This window comes from Stylophora pistillata, chromosome 3 (assembly GCF_964205215.1).
Source record: "Stylophora pistillata chromosome 3, jaStyPist1.2, whole genome shotgun sequence".
In the NCBI taxonomy this organism is placed as follows: Eukaryota; Metazoa; Cnidaria; class Anthozoa; order Scleractinia; family Pocilloporidae; genus Stylophora; species Stylophora pistillata.
In genome coordinates, this window is record NC_142521.1 from 15,967,060 (window position 1) to 15,986,132 (window position 19,073).

At 39.2% G+C, this 19,073-nt stretch overlaps 2 protein-coding genes and 1 pseudogene across 3 annotated transcripts; 1 reads left to right on the plus strand and 2 right to left on the minus strand.

Annotated features, from left to right (window-relative positions):
• Positions 1–188: 188 nt before the first annotated feature.
• LOC111336270 (transmembrane protein 208) lies at positions 189–5,068 on the plus strand. The gene is made up of 6 exons (XM_022942325.2): positions 189–235; positions 841–933; positions 1,116–1,175; positions 1,953–2,089; positions 3,300–3,384; positions 4,705–5,068. Exons 1-6 carry the CDS (start codon positions 230–232, stop codon positions 4,840–4,842), a joined length of 519 nt encoding a protein of 172 aa, XP_022798060.1. The 5' UTR covers positions 189–229; the 3' UTR covers positions 4,843–5,068.
• LOC148734722 (uncharacterized) lies at positions 4,752–14,062 on the minus strand (annotated as a pseudogene). The gene is made up of 6 exons (XR_015998581.1): positions 13,805–14,062; positions 13,127–13,553; positions 9,952–10,152; positions 6,867–9,358; positions 6,647–6,654; positions 4,752–6,185 (listed from the first exon to the last, which is right to left on the minus strand). The product of XR_015998581.1 is annotated as an uncharacterized LOC148734722 (transcript).
• Positions 14,063–14,206: 144 nt separating this feature from the next.
• On the minus strand, positions 14,207–18,880 carry LOC111336290 (uncharacterized). The gene is made up of 2 exons (XM_022942349.2): positions 17,831–18,880; positions 14,207–15,570 (listed from the first exon to the last, which is right to left on the minus strand). Exons 1-2 carry the CDS (start codon positions 18,004–18,006, stop codon positions 14,715–14,717), a joined length of 1,032 nt encoding a protein of 343 aa, XP_022798084.1. The 5' UTR covers positions 18,007–18,880; the 3' UTR covers positions 14,207–14,714.
• Between the last annotated feature and the right edge of the window lie 193 nt (positions 18,881–19,073).

Sequence of the window (19,073 nt, forward strand, 5' to 3'; positions counted from 1 at the left end):
TTTTTTACAACCCCTTCATTTCAAAGAGGCGACTGCCAAGTCTTACTAGCAAGAGTTATGAGTAATGAGAATTTGTGGTCAGGTAACCCCCGGTTGTATTTCCCAAGTTCATGTATATAACTTCTTGACCAAATTTTCTTGTAAAGAAAACAATCTGAAGAGTTTTGGTAGAAAAAAACATAATGCGTCAAATCTGCTGAAGGACTGGAACTAGCCGAATTAGGGCAAGATGGCGGTAAGTTCGGTACCGTTTCATATCGATTACCGAGCAGTTTCTTGTTCATCCTCTTTCTCTGACTAAGAAAAATCAGGAGCTGGATTTTTTTATTTTGAAACATTATCAGATCTGCTTTTATTTAAAAATATTTTAATTATCGCGTGTTGCCACATAGCTCTAAGTTAGAACGACATCATTAACCTCTGGCTACATATGCTACTCTACGGGCTGATAATTTAGAGCTGTTTTATCTAAAGTTTTATTATGATCCCACACATCTGTGGTTTAATCTATGTTTATCATTCAGTTAGTATTGGGAGAAACTCGTACATCGAAGATCTAGCTATATCTTGGGAAAGGCAGGTTGTAGATGAAACACTTGATACCTCAAAACTTTTCTCACGGGACAAGATGAATTCGTGATATATAAATACCCGAAGACGACTTACAAATGTATTTATCACCCCCTCCCCTCACTAAAAGCATTTGGTTAAGGAAGGAACTAACTGTCTGAAGGAATGGTGTCACGCCATAAGAAAGTCTTAAAATCTATGTCGTTACTTCACAATTGTTTCATGTTGCTTTTTGCTATTAGTTATTTTTTCATGTAACTTGCACTTCAGCCAAAGAAACAAGGAACTAAGGGACAAAAACAAATCCTGGAAGAAAACACCAAAACTCTGGATTTTTATGCCAAAGTTATGATAAGTATTGAGGTAAGGGTTTAAATATTTCTGAATTCGAGCATATTTTCTTCACTCTTGTGACTACTATGGAGGGCATACTCTTTTAGAATTGTAAAATTCCGCGAGTTTCCACAACTTTCAATGACCTTCTTATGTAAAGAAATGTAGAAATTCTTGTGAATTCTTCATTGAATTCCCATTCTTTATTTCAGGTAACATACATAATATTCCGATTCACATTTTTTGGCTTCAACTCCAGTTGGTTTTCATGGGTAAGTTCTTACTCCCAATACAATCATTGTTCATAATGATATGAAATATTTCTGTTCTTTGTTTGCTGGTGGTATTACGACTTTAACTAAACCAAAACCCCAATTTTTTTTTTTTGCTTGCTTTTGAACTAGTTGGCATCGCCAGGTCATTGTGAAAGTGCCCTTCTCCATGGCAATGAACTCTTTAAATCTTAACCCTTTCTGATTCATTTGTTAATTCTCCCCTCTAGCTGCTACACATTTCCTTGAAAATTGGTTAGGAGAATTTGGTGTTCAATCAAGGGAAAAACTTCTACCTGACAAGTTTAAGTATTCTCATTACCTGTTTGCTGGATCCTGTATGGATATCATATGGAGAAGTTACAGGTTAATCACTTCTCAGGGTCAAAGGGTTTTTTAAAGTGACCAGCATCTAATTTCTCCTCAGTTATATTGCTGAAACATTAAGATCATGAGAATGAAGCAAATGATCACCGACCTAAGAAGTTTTGATCGTTATATGAATTCTCCTTGTCAGTATCAAAAGAAAAGTATATAGAAAAGTATAGACAACATGGATACTGATGTAAGGGTGTTTAGGGTTAATGGGTATCTGCAAGGGAAACTAGACAGGTAAGATAAAGGGCACCCTCTAGAGACAAGCATTACATTTAAAGGGGGGGGAGGGGGTAGTACAGAGCCACTCTTAGTCTCTTCATGCAGCAGAAACTGGAAACATTCTCACTGGCTATAGTTATAAATTTCTGAAGTTCTGCTTTTTTGGCTTTTTACACGAAGGTTCTTCTGGTGCTTGCCACAGCACTTTACAGTGGATGTTATAAGTTCATGGCTTCAATGGCAAAACCCACATATTCCTCATCTGGAGCTCTTATAGATGGGGGAATGGATCTTAATCAGGAGTCAGGAACTGCAGAGTACGTACTGTCAGATAATTTCTCTTAGTATACACCCAAGTTGTTCAAAAGATAGATGATCACTTTCTAATGCATTCTTGGTAGCACTTTAAACCCTAAAGGTGACCAAAATCTAATTTCCCTCAACTGTAATATTGCTGAATCATTTGCAAAGATCTTGAATAAAGCAAATGATTATTAACCTCTGAAACTTTGTTTGTGAAACTAATTTTCCCTGTTAGTACTAAAGGAAATGTATCAAGGGGAGTATGGAAAAATATAGATGCTGGTGTTGAGTGTAAAAGGCGGGCATACAGAACCATATTTATTTATTTATTTATTTATAGATTTGTACAGTGTACAGGGGAGAGAACGATAGGACACGTAATTCTCTACTGGGTTCACCCACCTACCTAACCATAGGTAGACTAAAGCTTTAGCAGTGGGAATATCAGGGGAACCTCTTTAGAATTTCACTTTTTCCATATGGCTTGCTTTGTGAATGGAGCTTAAAACCATTCTGTTTGCTTATATTTGCTAATTGATAGCTGTCTAAAACCTGGAATATGAAGCCTTTCACTAAAGCCCACGCCTTGCCTCACTATGTACTGGCTACAGCTCAGGCATTCTCTGGTTTCACGAAGGATGACAAAATTTAACCATCCACCATAAGTTAATAGTGATTCATGAAGATCAAAGCCTTAAGGCATTTGAATGTGTTAAGAATGCAAGGTTTTGTTCTTATAATGTTTATTTCAATGTCATCTTTGATATGTTTCTGAATTGTGGACAGCAACTAGAATGTATTTGTATTGTTGATGTAAGAGACAAGAAAGTTGCTATTTAATGATGTTGTTATCTACATAGTCTACATATCCCGTTATGGAAATACAAAAACAACAAAAATTAAATAAAATTATGAGAACCAATGAAAATGTATGTACAATTCAACAACTTATGGGCGGTGAGGATAATAAGCAAAACCTTCTGCAATAAAGACATGCAGGTAAAAATCAACTAAAATGAGTTATTATTTGTGATGGAATATTTGTTACATTAAAAGAGGACTCTCACTTTGCGTTCCATCAATAATCTGCTAATTATAGAGAGTTTGAGTTCAAATTCTACCAATTACTCTTGAGAACTGGTTAAAGTAATAAAGAATATAACAGAGCCATCTCAGTACACAGTAAAATCTAACTGATGTTCTTTTGAAATTTTTTGACCTTAGGCATGTTAAGGACCTCATAATATTAACAGTGATAGTTCAGGGACTTGGAATATTTACAGACTATATGTGGCTGTTTTGGCTGCTGGTAAGGGTATTTCTATTTTTTTTTTTTTTTTTGTCAACTTTTGAGACTTTTCATAGCAGCATTCATGAAACGAATTAATATGTCTTATTAGACATTTTGTGTAGTATCGATGAGTATTAGGAGTTGTGCCGTATTTTGACGAGCCTGTAGGGTGAGTCAGAATGCAAAAAATGAGTTAAAATACTCGGCGATACTACACAACAAAATGTCTAACAAGAGATTTATTATCCAACAAGCCAATTGTTATTTGAGCATGGGCAAATTTCACTGATATTTCTGGAGTACAAATATTGGGTGATATTTGTACTCTTCTCGCGCGTTATTTGTACTCCATGAAGCACAGTTGGATAATAACTATGATTATTCTTTGGGTCTGATTGTGGCTACTTTGTGGGACATGCATTGGCTCAGAGGTTTGTGTGCTTTGCTCTGGGATGGAGGTAGGAGAGGTGTCTTCCCAGTGGTTAGTGCACTAGACTCCAGGTCAAGGGATCCAGGTTGGAGACCTGGACAGATCATTGTGTTGCATTTGTAGGCAAAACACTTTACTTTCACAGTGCCTTTCCTCACCCAGGAGGATAATGGGTACCAGCAAATTGTTAGGGGAGCCTGATGTAATGCAGGGGGGTAACCTTGCAATGAATTGGCAGCCCATCTAGGGGGAGGGGGGAAGAGGAAGGTAAAGCCTGCCTATGAGCTAGGTGGCCCACTGGGCCCGCACTTAACTCCAGTTTCCGTACCATGAAGTGACTAGGAAAATTTCTACACCCCCCCTGGATGGGATGCTAGTCCATTGCAGGATTACCCCAGCATTAAATTTGCTGGAACCCATTTTATTCTCCTGGGTAAAGAGAGGCACTGTAAGAGTAAAGTGTCTTGCTCAAGAACACAACACAATGTCCCTGGCCAGGACTCGAACCTAAACCACTTTGATCTGGAGTTGAGCACACTTACAATGAGGTCACTGCACCTCTAGGGGGGGGAGGGAGAAGGAGGGAGTAGTAATACTTCTAGTGGCTTCATGTTAAGGAACTGGGATAACTCCCAGCCGGGTGGGGTTTTTGGCTTGAGGACAGACCTTACCTACAAACCTTCTACTCTGGATGGAGAGGTTTGGATTTCAGCCCTGGTTGAGCCATGAAGTTGTGACCTTGGGCAAGAAACTGTACTCTCTCACTGCCTCTCTCCACCAGGGGTTACAAATGTAATGGCTAACTGCCGGGGAAACCTTACAAAATGATTGGACAACCTTCATGTAATGGCCACCTGGCTAAAATTAGAACTTAAGCCTACTAAACCGTTCACTGGGTTTTATTTCAGGTTCCATGCAGAGCTATGTACTTGTTATGGGTTTATATTCTAGGACCTTGGTTCTTTGCTCAACCTGTGGAAACAGAAATGGATCCAAAGAAACAGAAGAAAATGGAAAAGAAAATGAAAAGAGCAGGAATGATGTAGTGTATGAGTGCCAGTGTAGTTCGAACGATCAACTAAAGTACTTCTAAATGACGTGAGAAGGAAACCAGCATCCCTGGGAACTTGAAAAACAGTGCACAATAGGACCACGAGAGGGGTGGGCTGAAGACAAGTGTCACCACCCGTTCTCACCCCCCCCCCTAGTGCCTCAGTGTAGCACTAATGTACCTTTCTGTTGCAGTTCTTCATTAAAAATGAAGCGAACTCATTGGCATGAAGTTTTATTCTTCATCATGTACTTCTGTCAATTTGGAATCCTTGACTTAATTTTCTAAGACCATGGTAGACCTTTGATGAAAGAGGTCCACTAATGGTCAACTATGGTGAAAAATTAAGCCTTGCTAAAGATGAACTGTCAGGGAGTATACTTAGGCGTTGTTATTAAAACCCATCGAGCACCACCTCCCTCCTAATCCGGTTTTCTGAGCGCTTCTCGATAGAATGTCGTAGTAAAACCAAAACCAAAACCAAAGTAAATACTACGACTAATCTAAAGTAAGGAAAATACTCTGAAGAGCCAATGAGAACTCGAAGGAAAGTCAAGCAAACAGCTAAACCGCAGGAAAACGCGGCGGGCCAAGTCGTGATTGGTGTTAGTCTTTGCATCTGCTTGGTTGAGAGAGTGGCGCAAGTTTTCTGGACAATCACAGAGCGAAATGAAACAAAACCAATGCAAACCCGGATTACTTTCGACACTCAGTTGAAAATTGCTCTTTAAGCCAGCTTGTTCACAGACTTAGTATTCTCAGATCCTCTTCCAGAGCGCAAGCGAGGCAAGGACTGTGAGTAATTAACTATAAGAACCCTTCAGTTAAGCGTGTCTATCACTCTAAGACTCTCTTTTATAGGTGTGTTACACCAGTTTTAGGTCATTTGTTGAATGTGATATCCCTATCGCTCAGAGCTCTTTTAATCTGCGGATTTTTTCTTTCTAATGTCACGGGTTAAACCTTATCACAACCTTCCCACGCGGTCCAAATATTCGCCTCTCGCGTTCTTCTGCCTCGGCCAAGGTTGCAGTTCTACTTAACAACTCAATGAAGGCAATTTTAAACTCCCTTAACCTGGCTACGTAAATAATCTGGTTTAACAATGAGTTTAGTGTTGCAAACGACAAAGAAATTAAAATACCAGCGTATGGGACCACCGGAGACGTGTTATTGGGATGGCGCACCAAAAAAAATCTATAAACAAATATAGGTGCATAGCAAAGAAGAAGGACTAGAGCGATGGTAGCTGTCAGTTGGAGAGATTTATTGTTTAGTAGAATTTTGTGCCTTGCCCCTGCTGTGACTTGTCGTTGTGAAATTTCGTTTAGTAGTAGTCTTTATTTCCTCACAAGATAAAAAATACATATCTTATGTTACAATATTTGAGTAAAAAGTAAATATATCTAAATTATAAACTCACATAGCTAAATTGTATTTAAAAATTAAGCGATTAATGAAAGAGTTCTTGAATCTACCTGTATTAACTTTCGAATACTGACTTGTTCGATTCCTTAAATTGTAAGTCGATACTTTCTTCTCGGGTAATAGTCCCCTTAGACGGAGTCGGTCTATGCCAGATACCTTACGAAATACTTTTCTACCCTGCTTTTCCAGAAGGTGTTTAATAGAAAATGATTTAGATGTATATTAACGTTTGTGACATCTATCCAGAAAACACTGCATTGCTGTCAGCTCTGCCTCAGAAGCACCATATACCGACAACCCATAAGTGATGCTAGGAAGCACAATACTTGAAAATAAGTGATCTAACTCCACCTGAGGATAACCTTCCTTACCTAAGGATCTTAATATAAACAAGCACTCATTCGCCTTAATCAACTTTACATGCACATGACAATCAAATCGACAATTATCCTGTGATATTAACCCAAGGACAGAAAGTTGACAAGTTTAGGTGTCGTCGAACCTCGTGATGAACAATGGAATGGAATGGCAAAAAATGGTAATTACCAGCGAAAGGACGATAAATGTGTTTTTAATTCAAAAAGCTACTACTGGGTGAAAGAAAAGGGGAATGTGCATGATAAGAGAAAATATCCATGCTAAAGCAGATGGATGCAATCAGCAAACGGGCTTCCGTGACGAGTCTGGTATTATACGCGTGTGCGTGCTTTATGGCCAGATATCGTTCCCAGCCTATAAGGACTAAGTGGATAAGAGACGTATCGCATAAGAAATTCGTGAGCAATATTGTGACAGGTTGTAATGCACATGATCCTATCGTTCTCTTTCCGACAAACACTGATATCGTTAAAGCAATGAACATCATTGGTTGGATAATCATCACACCCACAGCCAAATCAGACACAGCTGTACATGCAAGCAGAATATTAGACTTCTTGGTTCTCAACCGAGATTTCGTTCGCACAGCCACCACTACCAAACCGTTTAAAACAGCCGTGAAAGGGAGTGAAAAGATGTTGAAGATGATGAGGAAAAGAAGAACATCCTTAACTTCAGTGGCAGGAGGGGGCAGCTCCCCACCTGGGAGAATGAGCCTTTTGCAGCTAGGTGGGGCTACCTCGTAATTTAGAAGGCTTAAATTCATAGCTTATGTGATTCTTCCTCTCTCGGTATATTTTTGTTAGACGATATACACTTCCTTTCCTTTGCGACCCAGAGACGTATTTAGACTGCTATACATTTACTTTGATAACGACTCTTTTGTCTTTTGGTATATCCTAGCTTTGTGCTCGTTTCCCTTTTTCAGGTCTGTTATAATAAATAGCTCAGTTACTGTAATTGTACCTCGTCTGATTTTTCATTAGAAGTTTTGTATGTCACGGTTTTTTCTCGAAAAAAATAACTGCTACATTTTTTGAAGAAAAATTTCCGACTCATTTTGATCAACCAAACTAAGGCGATGAATGACCTCAAACGGAAAATGATTATAAAACAGGTACGAAACGCTACAGGAGAACGGTTGGCTATTTAATCGCTCCCTGAATTTATGGTAATTATGATTCAGCGTATTTTTTATCTTTTAAAAACAAAAAATAATTCTTAGTCACAATAAATGCCTCAAACTGGATAAGTTGCCATAAATGGTTTCCTGAGATTTCTACCACGAGAATTAGCTACCATTTTGTGACCAGTTGGTATCTGAAAACGTCCTCCCACAAGTTTTACAACTACTGACAGACCCTGACACGTAATGCCGTTGAGAAACGAACAAATTAAAAGCTTATTGCATCCGAAAGCGAAGAATAAACAGTTAACTATTCTCACTGATTTTGATTAGCACAAGAGCGGAAAGATGACAAGAGACCGAAAAAAGCAGCTGCAATCACCATAATTTGCTTTTCCCCTCCTAAATAGATTCCTTAGAAAAAAAAGTTATCGAGCAATTTTTTAAACTTTCCTTAAATATTCCCTACCAATGTCTGTTTCGAAAATGCAATAAAAAAGATAGGACACCGTGCTTGTCTAAGAGATATGATGGGCCAATCTTACCCCATGTACTGTGCTGGCACTTATCATGTACGTCAATTCATCGGTTGACGGTACACTTTGCGGTAGTTGGAAGCAAAGGTTTTAAGCTAACACTTGGAAAAAAAACTTGATAGGTAGAAAGTCTCGAGCATATAGTACAATTTGATATCTAATTTGTGGAAAAATTAAGCAATTTTAAATGACTTCGACTCAAAACGATCCTCGAGTCTTTGTTTTCAAGGTCCATGTTAATTTGCATCATCGATTAACGGGCTTCGCTCTCACTTTTTAAACCATCAAGGAATTTTTTTAATTTTTCAACTCAAAGGGAATAATTTGAACACTAAAATTATGAAATAAAAAATATAGGTCACCGGGCTCGTTCAAGAGCTTAAGACCATCGAACCTCTTTACCTGGTCCATTGATTGCGCCTCGGTCAGCATGACGAGAGGTCCAGTTCTTCTCTGCTCTCAGCTTTTTCTCATTTTTCTGGCACTTAGCTCATCGCAAGTGAGTGAAAATAAATTGGGAAGCTTTCGGAGTGGCCCTTTCCACTCTCGGTTGAATTCTGGCGGCCACACAAAGAGAATTCCACCTAAAAAGCAGTATGCATGCCTTTGGAAGCATGTCCGCCATCTTGGATTCTTCCCTCGTGGCAAAGGATATACTGCTTCAAGAGTGCACTTCTACTCTGATTCGGATCGTAGTTTTCAACTAATCCGTCTGATTGTTAGCGGCGACATCACTGAAAATCCAGGGCCCAAAAATTGCGATGTCTACCTCAAAACTGTTGCTCGCAACCATCGAGCATTAAGCTGTAACCAGTGTGACTCGTGGTGCCACATAAAGTGTGGCAAGGTTACTCCAAAGCAGTACTGAGAATTCCAACAGATGGATTGCTTTAGCTGGATTTGTCCACCTTGTTTACTATCAGTTTTTCCCTTCGCTAATACTACATTGAACTCGACATTTAACTCATCCGCTGACTCCGAGAGTAACGATGGAGGTCACGACGACTCAAGTGGCACCCAGTTACGATCTACAAGATGAGCAACTGGAGAATAAAAGGAAAAACCGTACTGATATCTTATTATGTCATCTGAATATTAATAGCATTCAAAACAAACATGAAGAACTTGCTGCAGTGATCAGGAAACTAAAGGCTCACATTATCTTTATCAGCAAAACAAAAACTGATTCAATATAACCTGATAATCAATTCACCGCATTCCTGGCTACATCTGATACCACAATGACAGGATGAAGTGTGGAGGTGACATTCTGGTCTATGTATCAATGCTACTACCATGTAGGAGGCTGAGGATCAATGGGACTTTTGAAACCTTACATACATACATACATAGGTTAATTGACCACTCCCCATAGGGGCTTTTCAGGGCCAATTCCCACCCATCCCACCCAGGGGAGGACATCCACCACACAGTAATCTCTTGCGTGGGAAATTAACGTCTCCTACCCCTAACCCTGCAGGAGACGGGGCCTACGGTTTATTCGTCCTTATCCGAGAAGACTAGAATATCTATCCATTTCCTGATTTTAGAAAGGTAGCAAATTCTCCTCATTTATTTTAAGACCATGAGTATTGGTCAACCTCTCGCAGTTGATATAAGAATTGGTTCTACTCACATGATCATCATTGGCATATATCGTCCCCCCCCCCCCGCCAAACCGCCGGGTGTCAGGTAATTATCGACTACAACTTGAGGATGGACTAAACGGAATTTGCACTTGGGCCTCCTTGCAGAGGGACTCTGTTACCATAATCGGTGATCTTAATCTTGACCGGCTCAGGTCCGATAAAACGGTGAAGGAAAACTACTCCTGGACCTGGAGGTGAAAAATGATTTCACATGTCTTATTGATAAAGCTACACGCACGGTGCAGAAAGGGTCAATAACAACCTCTACCCTCATTGATGTACTGTTAGCAAATAAGCCAAACCAATTTAAATGTGGTGGGATCTACCACCCTTCACTTAGTGATCATGCTCTTATTTATGGAATCCTGAAGGAAAAACTTCCACGCCAACCTAACAAAGTTATAACCTTTCGAAGTTCTAAAAACTTTGATTGTGAAAAGTTTTCCAAGGACCTCTCTGAAGCTCTATGGCATGTTGGAGAAATTTTTGATGATTTGGATGACCAATTCCACTACTGGAATACTCTGTTAACTAATATTATTGATGAGAATCTTCCCACAAAGAAAACGAGGGTAAGAGCAAAAGATGTGCCATATATGACAACAAGTTGGAAGAACGCTATCAGGTCTAATAGAAAGGCGTTAACAAATGACAAGGACCGCCTCCCAGTTAGCTCAATGGATAGAGCGCTGGACTGTTGTGCGGGAGGTCGAGGGTTCGAGCCCCGGCCGGACCAATACTCAAGGTCTTAAAATAATTGAGAAGAATATGCTACCTTTCTATAACATCAAGAAATGGTTAGATATTCTAGCCTTCTCGGATAGGGACGAATAAATGGAGTTCCCGTCTCCTGCAGGGTTATGGGTAGAAGACTTTAATTTCCCACGCACGAGATTTGTGGCGATTGCCACAAAAGCCTCAGTATGGTACGAATCTAATCTACTAAGAGGAACCTTTCCAAATATCATACTAATCACTAATAAACAAGTAGGTGATGAGTTTGGCGTAAGGGTTCAAGGAACAGATATTGAACGCCTGGATAGCTTTAAGTTATTAGGTGTGACCATCAATAACAAGCCTAATTTTAGTGAACACATAAACATCACGCGTAAAAAAGCAAGGCAAAGGATTGGCGTATTGATGAGATTAAAAAATGTAGTGCCCACGGCTGCGAAACTGCAACTTTTCAAAGACGCAATACTTCCCTATCTTACTTACTGTCATCTTACATGGCACTTCCGTCGAGCGAGTGACAAAAGGAAACTAGAGCGCATTCAGGAGAGGGGTTTGCGCGCAGTCTTTAGGGATGGTAAATCCAAAGACGAGAAGCTGCTGAATAAGGTTAAATTAACTACACTGTATGAAAGGAGGCTTCAAGATATAACATGCTTGATGTACAAAGTGAAGCATGGTATGTGTCCTCAGAGCATTAAGAACTTGTTCTCATTAAATAGCACTGGTTACAACTTTAGAGGGGCTGATTTTCACATACCCAGATTTCATTCGGTAACATATGGGAAACAGTCATTGAGATATCTAGGACCAATATTGTGGAATGGCCTGTTTAGCAATCTTAGAAATTTACCATCGTTGCAATCATTTAAACGACAGATTCGTGGTATCAATCTTTCGCTTAAGCTTAAACCTGATTGTGAGAACTGCATATTATGTAGCAACTGACCTACATACTGACCTATTGCTTTACATTTTATTTATCTATTTACCCATTTATTATTTGTTATATAATCTAGTTAATATAAATAATGTATCATCTTAGTGTAAATATCAAGTGTATTCATTATTATTAGTTATCTATTTTTATCTTCTAGGATACTTACCTAGGCTAGTTGTTTTAACTTAAAATTGGTTTTATTTCAATGTCCCCAATTAGTAGAGGGTTTCTTTTACCCTCGGCTAAGTAGCTTATAGCTTTTTTTGACACTATAATAAAGTCATGATGATGAGGATGATGATGATGATGATGATGATGACATTAGCGTGTTCTCGGAGTGCGCGCGCGCTTATTCTTACGAGCCCGTAGGGCGTGTCAAAATACAAATAACGAGTAAAAATACCCAGCGATACGACACACGAAAACGTCTGATAAGATATTTATTATCCAAAAAGCCAAATTGTTATTTCTGTGCGTGCGAACTTCGCGGATGTTTATTTACGGGTAGCCCGTGACAGAAGTATGCGAAGTGGAACGGAATTGGCGCGTCGTCGTGTTGCCGTTTCTATTTTCTTCAATAAATGATAAAATTTCATTGTCGTCTGACTGCTTTTCTTCGTTCGATTTAACTAATAAACTTCGATCAACATTCGTCAGCCATTCTGATTCTTCGTCGTCAGAAACATGATTTAAATTCTCCGCCATTTTTTTTTTTTTTGTAAGTTCAATCCAATTCGTCGCTTGCGCGATGCGAGGAAACCTGTCTAATCGGTTTTCTGGAGTACAGATAACGCGTGATATTTGTACTCGTCTTGGGCGTTATTTGTACTCTACGAAGTGTAATTGGATATTAATGAAAAAATTACGCTGAGGTTATTTTGACACCACAAAGCCTGCTTTTGAAATGAGTGCTGAACAGACCGGAGGTGGAGAGGGGAGGGAAGGGAGGGTGGGGGAGGAAATGGGGTGGGGGTGGAACGGAGGATACCCTCTTTGTTATGTTGTTTCATTACTATCTAACACGCGCGCATACTCTGAAACGTGCCCGGTAACGATAAGGCCATTAAGTTTGAATACAATACTACCAGATGCCTTTGGTATTGCTTAACGAAGAGTTATAAATGCAAGCGTCACCGCCAAGGCACACAATGAGAGGTCACTTTGCGCCGTGAATAAGTGAGTCTCATGTTGGCAGATTTAACAACGTGACTATAATCTGAGACTTTGTGAGGACATGATCCGGAAGCCAGTGTATCACGTAACGCCTACGATGAACACATTCTTAGTTTTAATAAATTTATGTTTCTTGAGCATCTGGAAAGTGGCATTGGGGCCCTACTCGAAACTTAAAACCAGCCAATATTTCCACTGAAACCGAAACTCCGTCCAGAAAAAATCGCATAAAACCGAAAACCGCTTAGATATTGTCCATAGATACTGGAGAAATATTTTCTTTGATAAAGAAAGAACGAAAACCGCAGTATAGTTACCGAAACAGCAGAAAAACCGGGTATTGATTAAACCGGAAACCAAAAACTGACCCACTTGCCTTGTCCTGAACAAATGTCAAACTGGATCTGGATTTTTTCTTATTTATTAAAGGTTGATTTCTTATCAAAACGATTTTAACTATGATACATATATATTTTTTCTGTCCATTAGAAAAGCTTCCGTTTCAGAAACCCTGACTCACGTTGCCAAGCAGCTGACCGACGTGCTCTCTTCCTGTGGAGCTGCCATGAGTCAGCGCTTTGTATCAGCGAGAAAATATGTCAGAAGCGCGTGTTTCACTAGGATTTAACCTGAAGAGAGGTTGAACGTGACATCTGTCAATGGAAAAATTGCCGACAGCTGAAAAGGAATTCGTTCTACTGCGAATGAATCGTTGCACGGGAAGATAATAATGATCTTGAAAAGCTGAAAAAAAAAAGTAAATAAATAGAATAAAAGAAAAAATCAGGTTGCTACCATCGCATGTTCCTGGTATAGTGTTTCTCGGAGAGGAAAGGGCCAATTTCGTGATTAGGAGCACGAATTATGCATGAAGCCTTTTTTGTCTCACTTTCTCTTTTCTAAGATATATTAAAATTCACAAAGCAACCAGGTGGGCAGTCAGATATGATTTGATGGTACTCTGGTTTAAGGTTTCAATGAATGTAACCGGTTACCTTTGTATCAATATTTTCGCTGATTGCATTTCGGTTTCGAGCGGTTATTACATCCTTTTTATTCCAGTTTTGATGGACATTCTGGCGACTTTCCGGTTTCTAGTCGGCCCCTTAGCCCATCTTAATTAGTCATTGTGGTACAAAGATAATGGGGAACTTTTTTGTTTTTTTTTGCTTTTTATCTGCATGATAGTTATCACAATAAGGAATATAAATTATGTCGCGCTTAATAGCACGTGTCAGAACAAAGGTAGTTGTGTTAGATGGATGGCAAATAATTTCATTTGTTTTTAATAATTAAAGAAACGGAGATCACGTAGCGAGGGTTTTGTACCTGGGGAAATCCAATGTGGCCAGTTATCTGAAGCTTTTCCACTCCGACTTGAAAAAGAAGAGCCTTAATTAATGATCTTTTCTTTTATTTTCATTAACTCCTTCATGAAGATGAACTACTAGTTGACCGTTTTCCACAAGCATCAACAGTAAAGCCCGCAAAAAATAAACTAAATACATTTTAACTTTATGATACATGTACTTTTTTACTTATATACAATTTTAAAATAAGAAAGCTTCTCACATGGAGCGGTTCTCAGAACTAAGTATTTTTCATAGTTAGCGCTTGTTGTGCGGCAATTTACATGCAAGATCTGAGGACGTCACGTGTGGTTCATTAAAGGCGGCTCATGGCCAAAAGTTCCATGTAGCTTAATTGGGACTTTTCTGTGGCTTAATGACAAAGAAATTTCGATGAGTGGACAGAGGGTCCAAGTTTTGAATCTTTCTCGAGACCGGCTTCGATTTTTTTCTTTGCTCCAGACTCGAAATAAATCAGCATGGCCGATGACTCTTTACATAATCTGTAGAGTTATCTTGTATAACACCCCCGAGGAAATTTAACGAATTCTCTCGATTATACTTGGTTTATTGGTTCATTCGACGCTGGCGTATCGTTGATAATGACGTTAATTTGAGGTAATGTCCGTTCGTGTCGCGAAACAGCAATGTTAGATACCTCATCACTATTCATGTTCACGTTTGATACGGGAGACGAAAGTCTGAAATTTGCGTCGCTTGGTATAACGATGGGTAAAGCAGTGCGCGTTAGTATCTGAGTCAGCGAGGCAACATTATTCAGCTCCATACCATCACTGGCTGCCCTCGGTCTGCTGTAGTAATACGACAGGCGTCTCGCTAGCAAACGTTTTTTGAAGCCCTCAAACGACATCTTGATGTGCCATCCATTTATCATGGAAAAGAACACGATGTTCATAAAGAAAAATCCGAGAGGAACATATTCCAGGGACAAAGGAGTATGAGTCGAAAGAGTTATAGCGAGTAAGGCGATAGGACACAGCGCCCTTAATAAAATAGTGACAAAAAATCGCAGCACAGATGTGCACAATACAAGCCAACCAGTTTTGCTAACGCCCAGAAATCGAAGCAGAGAGTTCAAGTCGAAAACAAGGACGCTTCCCTCGAAAAGAAGCCCCACTACGCCAGATATTGAGTTCTGCCTGTAAGCAATTATCACACCGTAGGTTGTTGCAGTCACAAAGTGATGCAGCAAGCTGATCTTGTATAGCGGGAGCTCGCGTCTCAGTAAAAAGTCCTGACAAAACTTGAACACGTAGTTACCAAGGTACACGGAGAAGATGACCAAGAAGGTCGATGATGTGTTTCGAAGAGGCTTGGCGTACATTTCTCTCGAGGAAGAGCAATACAGCCCGCAGGAAAAGAGCAGGATGGCAAAAATTTGGTCCCTGAAGCTGGAAAAAGGGAGAAAAGAAAATGTTTGATTAATAAAATACAAAGCAAATGGACAAGGAATTAGATTACTATGTTTCCGGTTTTTAGGAGGATATCAGGAACTTTGAGTGATATCTGTGAAAACATCGAGGACGAGGTCATACTAAACAAGGAGTAGTAGCAATATTTGAGACTTAGTCAACGAGGTCAACATTTGGCTTAGTGTAAATTAACTGATAACGTCATAGCCCTCAGAGTAAATGAAAGTCGAAAAATAAATCACTCATTTCTGTAGAATAATTTAAAGCCTTGAGCTAATCGTTAATCTGCGCGAGAACCAACAGTTAGTTGACCGGTTGCAAAAAAAGGGCTCTATTCCACTCACAGAGACACGCGAACTTATCCGTCGCTGTCAGCATTCTTTTGAGAACCGCCAATATTTACGGTATTGTCCTTCAGTATCCCTTGTATTCGTTCAGCGGATTACAGAATACCAAATATAGTTTTGTGGCTTAGACCAGGGCAAGTGGTGCTATCCTCAAAGCGGAAGTAGGGCAAGATCAGAGGTGTGATTCTCCTTACTGAGCGGCATATATTTTTCTTATACTAGTGACGGAAATTAAGCGACTCCCCCAGTTTGTTTTGTCACATTTCTTACTCTTTGACTTAACAAGAAGAGAAAAATGCAGTAAAGTTGAAAATTTATGCTCTTGAAATTCATAGAGTTCGGCTTGAACGCGCGGCATAGGCTTAGAGAATCAAGTTTTCTTTCGATGCAAATTAAAAGAAAACTAAAATTTTTGTCACGCTATACTGCAGCTTTGTCGCATTTTTTCAGTGGAAATTCGAACGGCCGGTTACAGACTTAAATTTGTGCTTGAAAAGTCATTAATCTCTCGGCTTCTCGATCATGAAGCCACCTTCGATCTTTTATAAACCAAATAATGTGAAAATGAAACACGTGTAGAGACTAAAATCCTATTAGTAACTATCCACGTGTACAGATAATGAACACGCTTTCGGTTATAACTTACATAATAATGTAACGATTCGATACGCAAGCTGAAATTTGGCCAATCAGTTCTTTTGTTCCAATGCTCTTTGTTTTGTTTTAACACTGAAGTATTATTTTTAGACTACTAGAAAGTGCTACGCTATAAATATGCTATTTCGAAAACCGAACTCTAACAACAAGTAGACTGAATTATTACAACCGTAATTTCGTGTTATTCCCGTAAATTGTTCAAAGCCGCTTTCGTGACAATGTGACCCTCAGCGTGTCGCTCTGAAATTACATAAGAGGTAAACCTAAACTATAGAAGTCACATTTCTAAGATTTTTTTGGTGAAATTATAAGATGTGAAGGATAAACGTTTGAAAGACGTCTACTGACACGATTTTCTGGGCATTAAATGAAGGAACTGCCATGATATCAGTTACATTATACGAATCGAAGTCAGAAAGTCGGCCGGGCTTCACTTGGTCGAATCGATCATTAGCCAAAGCCAATTACAGTTTTGCTCGTACAACTTTTTCAAAACAAGCAGGACACACTGCAGGTTGCTATGTTCTGAAATAGCTATCGAAATTAAAACACACAAAGCCACAAGCAGAAAGTGAAACAAGTTTGCGGAAAAAATCGCTGGAAAGTGACAGTTTTAAAGACCAGCTGGCAGAAGAGACGAAGTTGGGTCTCTAAATCTACTTACTATTCAGTAATTGCGCTAATACAGTAGATTTTTTTTATCTTATCACATGGAAAAAATTATGTTAATATTACACAAAATTACTCTTTCAGAATTATTAAAAAATTTCTTACGTAGGGAATACTGCATACGTTTAATTTCCTGCTGCAAATCAATCGTTGGATCTATTTTTATTAACATTTTGTGGTCAATATTCATAGTCAGTTTTCCTTACAGAATATTCCTTTTCCTTGTTTAGAATGTCTCGATACTCAATATTCTATAAATGAGTTTTAAGACAACCGTCAATACTCGTCGCTTTCTTGACCTAAAAAATCTGTTCTGAGCGTGCTAAAATCTTAACGCAATGCGCGCGTGATGCGGTGTGTTCATGCGTGAGGACACGCGTGAAATAGAGACCTTCAGTTTTCGCGGAAAAGAAGTTCGGCGAAGCGTCTCGCTATAGTTTGATGAAATTACACTGTTTACTTCTCCTTCGTGAAAAATGTCCTTCGTGAGAAATTTTTCCCCAGGATTATCGAAAAAAAAAATGACAGTATAGGAAAATTTGAAAAAGTTGCTGAGCGGTACTTACAGTTTTCGGATGAGTCTTGGTTTTTCTTTGTAGAACTTGATCAGCCGTTTAGCGATTTCGCTATCTGACTTTGAAATAGGAAAGGCGAGCGCTGGAGCGAGAAAGAAGTAAATTCCAGCTGAAACATTCACTGTCAGTGATAGCACCAACAAGAGAAACAGATTTGACGAGAACATGATTTCCAAATTGCATTTCGGAGTTACAGCAAAGAGTGATATAAGTAGTTTAGTCTGTAGACCTCCAACTGATCCTCATTTAGGTGTAAATGTACGGAAGACGATGAAATCACACAGGAACTGGGAACTGGCAACGTTCTGAAATAATTTTTTCCTAGACTAAATAATAAACATGCGATCCCTCACGGTCAGGGTCGGCCGCACAAGTTCGGTTCAAGGAAAACTGTCAAACCTCCCTTTCCGAGAAACGCTGCATACTGGTTTGACTGACGTTTCAGAGAAATTCTCACTTTCGTTTCTGAGTCGCTTTTTAACTCTGTCGGTGAAGTGTATTCAAGCTTCTTAGCGCCAGCGGAATATATTAGTTTCAGCACAAACTTCCTGGAGCTCAGTACCTTAGTAGCAGATCGAGTGCAAATCTACATGTAAATTATTGCAGACAATAAACCTTGGCCCTTGGTTGCAATTTTGTTTTTTTGCTTAAGCGGGGTCAGTGCGGTCATTTTGTTTCTTTTACCGGAAGTAAACAACGTGAGTCGCGGTATCCTAAGTTCCACGACAAACATTTCTACCAAAACAAGAGAAATTCGTCAATACAAAACCTGTGTACGGGTAAAACATGTAAATTATTTCGAACGTTTACACTGTCATAGGGACATTTTATCGAAAGGAGAAATCTACTTCATTCAAAGAAAATTCTGCAATTTGTCACAAAGCGAAAATAGAAATCCTGTGTTCTTTTACAAAAGCATGACACATGCTAGGTTTCGTTAATAATTCGACTTTCTTCTAACCTGGGTTCAGATGTTTCTCTCACAGCGGATGTTGATTACGGCGATCGATGCTTACAAGGGAAGTCGTAACAGACTGGCTAATGAAATCGTAGTAAACAAACTGAAAGCTGACAAACTGTCGCTAACGCTAGTAGTTATTATCTTGTTCAATTTTTTTACCTTCTGAACCAAGATTTAAAACTTTAACTTCAATAATTTTAAGGTAGAACGGTTAGCACGTAGTAACATCAGCTGCACAGATATACTGATGTACGTAACTCGAAAAAGAGTTTC

Bases quoted from the DNA above. Each gene is read 5' to 3' on its own strand.
- LOC111336290 (XM_022942349.2), bottom strand. From the start codon at position 18,006: ATGTTCTCGTCAAATCTGTTTCTCTTGTTGGTGCTATCACTGACAGTG. The intron at 15,571-17,830 runs GTAAGTACCGCT...CCCTTTTTCCAG, and splicing joins CCAAGACTCATCCGAAAACT to CTTCAGGGACCAAATTTTTG.
- LOC111336270 (XM_022942325.2), top strand. The intron at 934-1,115 runs GTAAGGGTTTAA...TCTTTATTTCAG, and splicing joins AAGTTATGATAAGTATTGAG to GTAACATACATAATATTCCG. The intron at 2,090-3,299 runs GTACGTACTGTC...TTTTGACCTTAG, and splicing joins CAGGAGTCAGGAACTGCAGA to GCATGTTAAGGACCTCATAA.